The sequence below is a fragment of the Triticum dicoccoides genome, chromosome 3A, assembly GCF_002162155.2.
Source record: "Triticum dicoccoides isolate Atlit2015 ecotype Zavitan chromosome 3A, WEW_v2.0, whole genome shotgun sequence".
Lineage (NCBI taxonomy): Eukaryota > Viridiplantae > Streptophyta > Magnoliopsida > Poales > Poaceae > Triticum > Triticum dicoccoides.
The window spans coordinates 751,378,229-751,387,502 of record NC_041384.1 but is presented as its reverse complement, the minus strand read 5'-3'; the positions used below and the strand labels follow the sequence as shown (position 1 = coordinate 751,387,502).

At 47.7% G+C, this 9,274-nt stretch overlaps 2 protein-coding genes across 2 annotated transcripts; one reads left to right on the top strand and one right to left on the bottom strand.

Annotated features, from left to right (window-relative positions):
* Positions 1–1,017: 1,017 nt before the first annotated feature.
* LOC119273648 lies at positions 1,018–1,802 on the top strand. The gene has a single exon (XM_037554742.1). The coding sequence runs from the start codon at positions 1,200–1,202 to the stop codon at positions 1,572–1,574; it is 375 nt and encodes a 124-aa protein (XP_037410639.1). The 5' UTR covers positions 1,018–1,199; the 3' UTR covers positions 1,575–1,802.
* Positions 1,803–8,008: 6,206 nt separating this feature from the next.
* Positions 8,009–8,758, bottom strand: LOC119273267 (the record flags this gene model as incomplete). The annotated part of the gene is made up of 1 exon (XM_037554490.1): positions 8,009–8,758. A coding segment is annotated over one exon (576 nt), but the record flags the coding sequence as incomplete, so codon positions are not given.
* Positions 8,759–9,274: the final 516 nt, after the last annotated feature.

The following is a 9,274-nucleotide window of genomic DNA, read 5'->3' as shown; positions in this document are numbered from 1 at the left end:
GCCGCCGCCGCCGTCAGGCCGCCGCCGCTGCTCTTCTTTGGTCGCCGCCGCCGCTACCCACGTAGCCGCCGCCGCCGCCCGTCCACCTTCTTCGTCTTCGTCCAGCATTTGCCCGTCGCCAGCGTCGCCGTCATCTACCATGACCACTTCGTCTACTCCGACAACCACGGGCGACACTGGCCCCGCGCCGATTGGCACCGCAACCGTCGTCGAGTCCTTCTCTGCTGGCCTCTCCGACTTCTTCGACATGGCGTACAGCTCGTGCAGGTCCCAGTCCACGCATGCCTGGTACTGGCAACACCGCCGCGTGCCTTCGTCCACGACGTGTCCCCGGGCCTGGCAAGCCTGGTGCGGCGCTTCGTCAACTTCGTCTTCGTCCGTCTACGCATGCCCGGTGCTGGCAACACCGACGCGTGCCTTCGTCTACGATGTGTCCCCGGGTTGGGCAACCCCGCCGCGACGCGTCGTCAACAACATCTTCTTCCCGGCGCACCACTACTTCGACACCGCTGCGCCCATGCTAACTCGGCGTCTCCTTGCGCCCGCGGCTCCACGGCGACTTCATCGACACCGGCTACCCCGACTCGACATCGACCACGACATTTTTCGCACGTCTACCTTGACCACGGCTCCACCACCATACGCTCTCGGCTACATCGACAAACGGCACAAAGGGCTATCGCCTGCTTGAGCAACCTCGTTGGTTTCCACTCCAGCCACGACTCCACAATGCGTCGACCGTTACGACTGTGGGGGTGTCCGTCGGCTTACCTTCGGATTCTTCTCCAGTCTCACCGTCTGCGTCGCTACCGTTGTGACTGCGGGGGGATGTTGAGTAACATGATTGTATTAGGAAACATAGGTTAGACTAGGAAATATTCTGGCTTGCTTTGTACTCCAAGTAGATCATGTACTCCTATATATATGCCCACGAGGCTCAAGCAATACATTAAACTATTTCATCAAATCCCTCTCTCCCTTCTAACAGCAGGCATAACAGGTTGGAACATGGGCGCCAGAGCCGCTCCATCTGTCCTCGATCAGCCACACTTTCTGCCAGTCAATCACGTTGCTTTCATGCAAGCCTCAACTGACCCCCAGTCGTAGTCGGGCAATGCGTTCTTGGTGCCACTGCCACCACACCATATATACTTAGCTTCCTCGTTGTGCAATGCACTAGTCTAGTATACTTACTTTCCATGGCGGCGTCCCCCCACCTACTCGTCTTCCTCGTTGTGGCGCTCGCGGCCAGCGGCAGCAACGGCGCCGTCGCCGCTGCGGGCGACCATGACGATGTGCAGCTGCGGAAGGTAGACCTGTCACAGGCCATCGAGGTCCTTTCCCGCTACCGCCCGGAGACCACTGATGCAGAGACCCTGAAGCGGGCCGTGGCGGTGGTGAACCGGGAGGCGCAGCGGTACTGGAAGCCCATCTTCAACAACGTCAACAAGGTGATGCACAGCGGCGCCAACGACTGCACCAAGGAGGAGGCGTTCGCCGCGGCCAAGGCGCTGCTCAACCGCGAGCTCGGGCAAGGCCCGGACGCCATCAAGATGGACTTCGAGTACGTGTGACCTGCGTGCACGCATGACACATCGCCACCTCTGGCTTTTTTTTTTTCTTTCCCTTGGGCCTTAGCGTCCCCTGTCTTTGTCTGCTGTTGTTAGTCCTCGTGCTGCCTGCTGTGGCCTGTCGCACTTGTCTGAGCCTTCCATTTTCCTTGTCGACGCCTGTTGTGATTGTGCTTGCCTGTAGCTTGTGTTCCCTTAATCAGCGAGGTGGGTAAGCTTATTTCGTTGTTACTCTCTGTGTTCATTACTTTCTCCATGTCTTCTCGATCGATTATTCCAAGCAACAAACACGAGCTAGACTTATTTAGTTGTGTGATCCAAGAGTCTGAACTTCTTCGGTGTTCTGGTCTCCCAGACTTTGCATACATAGTGTGCTCTGGATCGGCCATGGAGTCCATGTATTTCTTCCGAGTGATGCTAGCTAGACGCACGGACGTTTACAGGGGGATTACGGAGTGATTAAAATTTGATTGGTTGGGATTTGGTTAAGTGAGGCGGGCCCACCACTTAAAATGAGGGGGGGGGGCAATTAAAGTAGTGCATGCAGTTCAGTCCGTAAAAGCCAGTTGATTTGGTCCGTGCATGTAGTATTATCGATTTCTTCCTGTTCGTCCATGTTCGCTATGCAATCAAATCCTATAATTATGGAACCTCTTTGAGGAAAACGCTATTCTCTTTAAATAAATAAACAGGGAATTGCGTGAGTACACACAAATTGCATGAGTACTGAAAATGCTAAAAAATATATCAGAAAGGCGACCCTGGTTGGCGGGGAAGTTCCCCTAGCCACATAACTGATGGGATCTGCACGCCATATTTCTTATTAAGCAACTGGGGCACAATTTGTGTTTTTCTTACCGATTAGTCCTTGAGTTGTGTTTTTTATTTGGACGACTAGGAGTAGTAACGGTGTTGCCAAGATGGTGGTTTTAGGCTTATTGATGTATCACCTTGTATGGTTTCTGTGAATAATTAATAATATGGCTGCATGCATCGTCCAGATACAGAGGCCGGGGGTACATCCTCCTTTTCTAAAAAAAAGGGGAACTTCCATCAGTTATCTTAAAGGGGGTAAATTTTGTGCAAGCCAGAAAATGATGTCAACAAGTAGTAAAAATGTTTATTTCCAAATGTAACGTAAACATTGTTTAGCACAAAGTAATACTACTACATTGAAGACGCAAATAAAGCTTGGTCACACAGACAAACCTGATAAACGTACAATGGTAATACTCATGAAAAGAAAGAAAGGCAGAAAGGAGTAGCATAGCCCATAGGATCCTGGTCCATGGGGCGTCATTATTCTAAGGAGTCTTGACTCTTGACTAAGAAACCAGCATGCATGCATGCATGTTACAGAACTTGGAAGTGGACCGTGATGGTGTGAGCTCCAAACCTCATCACCACGCTCGCCTTGTCGCTGGTGCGGACACTGGTGAGAGCAACCATGAGGAGGAGGAGGAGGAACACAGCCATGGCGAATCGAATCGATCGGTCGTCCATCTCCCCCCCTTGAATGAATGGTGGCAATGGATCGACAAACAAGGAAGGTAAGTATATATGATGTGGTAGCAGTGGCAACACCGATCGCATTGTACAACTGATAGTTAGTTGGTGCAGTGAAAGCGCGTGGCCTGTGCAAGTAGTGTGACTTATCTGATCTGATGGAGGCGGTATGGAGAGAGAAGAAGTGCAGGATGGCTGGTAACAGGGATGGCATGTGAGTGAGTACTATGTACTATGGTGGAGTCGGTTGATTGATTCCATTCTCTGCAGCAGTCGTATGGAGAGAGAAGACAGGGTGGTTCAGGTGCAACTTTCGTTTTTGCTTCACAAGGATGTGACTGAGCTAGTACTACCGACGTGATAAAGAGTGACCGGTTGACTGGTGGCTTCCCTCACATTTGCTTTCCAAATGGTAGCATGAATTAGCACAATGCGCTACATATAATGTTACGCAGAGGCAGGCCGGGGGTTAACCCCTTTTCGAAAAGAAGAAAACTAGAGGAACCGCAGTTTGCAGTGTGCTGCCTGTTACAGTCGCCGTTCGTGCCCACATGATTCTATTATTGCTTAACTTTATGCATCTAAACATGCATTTTGGCTGTGAAGTTAGATTTATGGTGGGCAACCACAAATAAACTATTGTGGAAGTTGCACGCTATCTTCTTCGGGTGTGTTCTCTTTTAAATCCTTGTACACAGACTGGATTAACATTGGATCTGTTATCCAGTCCCTACATGTCTGGAAAAGCAAAGTTTCTTTAAAGATTAAGATTTTCATGGTGTGATTCTCACCAAGGAAAATTTGGCTAAGCGTAGATGGCAAGCTAGTAAAAAATGTTGTTTTTGTAACCAAGAGGAAATAATTCATCATCTTTTTCTAGCTTGCCCGCTTGTCAAGCTTTTGTGGTGTACTATTCATGTGTCTTTTAGTGTTCCTTCGCCGACTAGCATATCAAATATGTTTTGTAACTCGTTTGGTAGGGTGGAGCACAATGCTGCGGCGCGAATTCGGTCTGAGTTTCTAAACTACTTTGAGATATTTGGAACTATCGAAATGATTTTGTGTTTAACAAAACAAAGATTCATTTTTCCAGCTTATCTACAAAGCGTTTGGATGGATCAGTGTGTTGCCATTACTTCACCATGAGGACGTGAGGGAACTTATGGCATCTTGGTGCAACCGATGTCAGACGGTAGCATGGAACATGTACAACTGTTTTTGGCGATGATTCCATACTAGGATTTGTGTTTACGCATTTTATCCTATTTTTGTTGGTTATGTTTTCTGGTCATGTAATTTTCCTTTTTACTTTTGTTGGGGATTGTTACTCTGTACTTGTTCATAAGTGGTTGTGTGCATCAAATGATGCAGAGGCCGGGGGTATTCCTTCTTTTCCAAAAAAAATGTGGCCTTGTGTCAGACTCATGTGTTTATTGTTTTATGTTTTCTGGATTCTTGCTTAGGCAAGATGTATTTCCCCTTGGGTTCTTAAGGTTTTTGATATGTTTTTTGTATAAATTGGATCAATCTACTTTTGAAATGAAACCATATTGAGATGGGATTTCTCCCCTTCCCTGATTGTTGTTTCAAAACCAAAACAAAAGGCAAAGACTGCTGGTAAGGCATATATATCTGAGGTGGTTTTTGGTCACGACTTGCCCCAAAAAGGTACCTATCTAAATTGGGCTGAACCACATAAAGGGTATCAATTTTGTCCTCATAGAGGTGCCAACCTGGCTGGGCTAGCCAATTTAGGCCCGCCTCAGGCGATGTCCTATAGTATGCAAGTTGTTTTCCTGTAGTATTTACCTTTAGTAGTGACCTTACTAGAAAGTTATGTGCCTTGGTAGTAAGAAATGAATATTTTCCTAATAGGGATCTCCTGAACTGTAAACTGAAAAAGGTAGCTTCTTCAGTTGGCAGAGTTTATGGTCAGGAGTTCAAACATTTAAAAGAGGGCATATATGGAGTGTGGGGGATTTATTTTGAATGACCCATGGATCCCTAGAAGCTCCATGCGGAGTATTGTTACAAGAAGAGTTTGTGCTAACCAAAGTTTCAAAGATGATTGATCATAATTGAATAGTTTGGGACAAGGATCTTCTTAGAAATATTGTTTAGCCAATTGGTGCTAACTGTATACTCAAAATTCCTCTGGTTGTGGGAATGATGGAGGCCTTTGTTTCTTGGCACTTCAATAGGAACAATATTTTTTCGGTCAAATCATCATATCATGTTGGGTGGGATCATCAACATGGAATGAAATATTGGCGTACCAATCAATCCGGGAGCTCACCAAATAATAAGTTGCAGGAAATAGTTTTGTCTTTAAAACTGTTGGAGAGTTCTGTTGGGTGTAATTCGTTGCTTGGGTATATTGCAAAAAATCCCATGCAAAATAGTTCTCAGCTGGCGGCCATTATGCATGCAGGATTGTGAGAGTGTTTGTGATGCTATTATCAAATGTTGTTGCATACTATCTGGATGAATCTTGGGATGGCTAAAATAATTGAAGGTGCTTGTGCTGTCGATGATGAAGGACCGTCGATCTTGGAGAGAATTCTTTTGGGCAAGTCTACTACAACACCTCTCTTGCCGGAGATATTTTGCATTCTAGTTTCTATAGCCATTTGGTATATTTGGTGGGAATGCTCGCTGGCAACTCGCAGTGAAACGATCCAATGTCCGGCTAGAACTACTCACGCAACTGCGGCTTTGGTGACGAATTACACAAGAGGTCAAAACAAGCAATCTCCGGGGATCGATCAACATGGATGGCGAAAGACCAAGGAGTACTACATCAAACTTAACGTCGATGCATCCTTACACGATGACTCTTGTACTAGAGGAACGGGCACGGCTATAAGAGATAATCATGGTCATTTAGTCGCAGCGGGAAGGAGTGGTATTCCGTTTGTTAATGTTGCCGCGCCAGCTGAGGACCGTGCTCTCATTAATGGATTAATTCTTGCAGGACAAATTGGCTGCAATAGGATCATAGCATCATGCAAAAAGGTGGTAACTCCCTTGGATCGGCTGTGGCGATTTACCAAGAGTGCTCTCTTTTATGTTGCAATTTTGATCATTTTATCGTTAGTGTCTGTCTTAGAGAGGCCAAAAGAGCAGCTCAGTTCTGTTGAAATTTGGCGATGGCAACTAATTCTGCTTGTATCTCTACTCCTAATGGAGCAGTTGGTAGCCTCGTACGGTTTATTTTCGTCCCACCTTTCATGGTTTTTTTGGTACCTCCTCCCACCTTTGCGGGTTTTTTTGTCCCCTCCCTCCACCTCATTGGTTTATTTTCCGTCACCCTCTCAGACAACGCAAGAAATCTGAACAGATCAAAACTTTCCATACTGACGCAAGTTATTTAGTAATGTAGAATCAATCACAAACAATCTCTAAAAATAAAATCTAAATTAATTAATCTTACCTTAAATCACTCAATCACATTAATTAAAATACAAATATTTGATTTTCAGAAAAATCGCTCAATCACATTGACCTTACCTTAACTCACGCATAGTAATCAATCTCCAAACAAAGGAATCAATACATAGAGGGAGCAGTAAATAAACTCCCTTTCTTATGACATGTATATGATTTTCCCCTCCCTCTCCTTGTCGAGCGTTCTTGATTCTCGAGACCGATGCTTGGGCTGCGTCACTGGGCCGCGACTGTGCCAGAGGACGAGGACGGCGACGCCGGGTGCCGCGGCACCGCGTTGGCCGCGGCTGGTGAAGGGGACGAAGAAGGGCGGCTTCCAACCTCTCATGGTTTTTTTGGTACCTCCTCCCACCTTCGCAGGTTTTTTTCGTAGATTTTTTTGTCCCCTCCCTCCACCTCATTGGTTTATTTTCACGTCACCCTCTCACACAACGAAAGAAATCTGAACAGATCAGAACTTTCCATACTGGCGCAAGTTATTTAGTAATGTAGAATCAATCACGAACAATCTCTAAAAAATCTAAATTAATTAATCTTACCTTAAATCTCTCAATCACATTAATTAGAAAGCAAATATTTGATTTTCAAAAAAATCGCTCAATCGCATTAACCTTACCTTAACTCACGGATGGTAATCAATCTCCAAATAAAGGAAACAATATAGAGGGAGCAGTAAATAAACTCTCTTTCTTATGACATGTATATAATTTCCCCTTCCCTCTTTGTTGTCGAGCGTTCTTGATTCTCGAGACCCATGCTTGGGCTGCGTCACTAGGTCGCGACGGTGCCGGAGGACGAGGACGGCGAGGCCGGGTGCCGCGGCACTGCGTTGGCCACGACCGGTGAAGGGGGCGAAGAAGGGCGGCTTCCCTGGCCCTGGCCGTGGCCCTGGGAGTTGGTGCGGTGGAAGCGGCACTTGAAGGACCCGGCGTGAGTGGCCGGCGTGCAGACGCACTTGGAAGCGGGCCCGTGGCCCGCGCCGGACGGCGCCAACGCCAACCCGGGCCACCTCCTCCGCATATTCTTGGAGCTGTGGCTGGCCGATTTACATGAAATTAATTCCCTCAGTTGTGGTGGCAAATATAATACACATAATCCATACTGTTATGCACTAACGTGCGTGTGTGTGTGTGAAATAGATGGATTATGGTCTCGTACCCAATAAGATGGATATGTGTGTGTGTGTTACAGAGAGAGAGAGAGAGAGAGATGGAGAGGGGGAGAGAGAGTGAGGAAGATGGAGGAAGAGAGTGTGTGTGAGGATTTGGTGGTAAAAAGGTCGCCAATGTAACTTGATATGTATGAGAATATTAATATTGAACTCTTTAAATTAATGTGGCCCCGTTACAACGCACGGGTGTTCTTCTAGTTTTAGTTAAATTCTTTATGAAGTAGTAAACCAATCAGACATGCATGGTTGCTACTCATGGAAAAGACAGGGACAACAAATAGAGTAAGAAAATAACCACCTCGCTGAGTAAGAAATGCAAACACAATGACGAACGAAGTCGAAGGAAAATAATGGTGGAGCTCCGACAACTGCGACAAGCCGCAGCGCACGGACGGGAGCGCCCCACGACTAACAACACCATAGAGATCTAGGGCGCGCTAAGGCCGAAAGAGAACTTAAGGCAGAGGTGGCGAATTGGCGATGCATGTCACAGAAAGCGGAAGTCGAGCTTGAGGGCGTTGGGACCTTCTTGGCCGAGGTCGCGGTTGAGCTGCACCCTGGCCTGGGCGAACGCCTCCTCCTTGGTGCGGTCGTCGGCGCCGCTCTCCAGCACCCTGTTGACGGCCCTGAAGATGGGCTTCCACCGCTGAGCCTCGAGGTTCACCACCCCCATCGCCCGCTTGAGCGTCTGTTGGTCGGTGGTCTCTGGGCTGTAGCGGGAGAGGACCGTAATGGCCTGCGCCATGGCTTCCTGCCGCAGCTGCAGGTCCTCGTCCCCAGCGGCGGCTATGCTGTTGCTGGCGGGGAGTACGAAGTCGACCTTGATGGTGCGACCATCATGTCTGAAGAACGAGCTGGCCTTCTCCTTGTACATCACGCTGGTCTCCTCCTTGAGCGGCTCAGCGTCGACGGCAGCTTCCGGGCATGAAGAAGAAGACGACGCAATGCAGAACTCCTGCTGCGGCAGCGGCTGGTCGTCGACCGCGACAGCGACAACACTGTTGCAGCCAGCGGCGACGCAGGAAAGGACGAGGAAGAGGAGGCGGAAGGCGGCCATGGCGAATCAAACGGGTTGGTACGTACATCTCTTCTCCCGAGCAACGGATAAAGTATATATGGTGGGTAACAGACAAGCACACCTATCGCATTGCACAGCTGAAAGCAGCGTGATGAGTGCCAGAAGAACTCATGTGACTGATCTGATCAATTGGGTAGCTTTCTGATCAATAGCATTCTGGCTGCCAGAATGCCAGAATGCAACATGTGCTAAGTTCAAGTTGTTCACTTCCAACAATTTCCCACTTTTGTTTCACAAGGATAAAGTGACCCGGCCAATTGACTGGTCATTCTCTTATTTGCTTAGTAATGGTAGTAATTCAGTACCATTACTAAAGCACGCCCATCGCATTGCACAACTGAAAGCGGAAGACGTGCAAAACAAAGCATGTGACTGATCTAATCAATTGGGCGGCTTTTTGACCGATTTGGCGCCCATATTCAAACCTCTTTGGGAGAGAAGCCGTGCAGAACGAGAGTAGAATAGTACGTACTAAGTACAAGCTTGTTTACGTCCAACAAC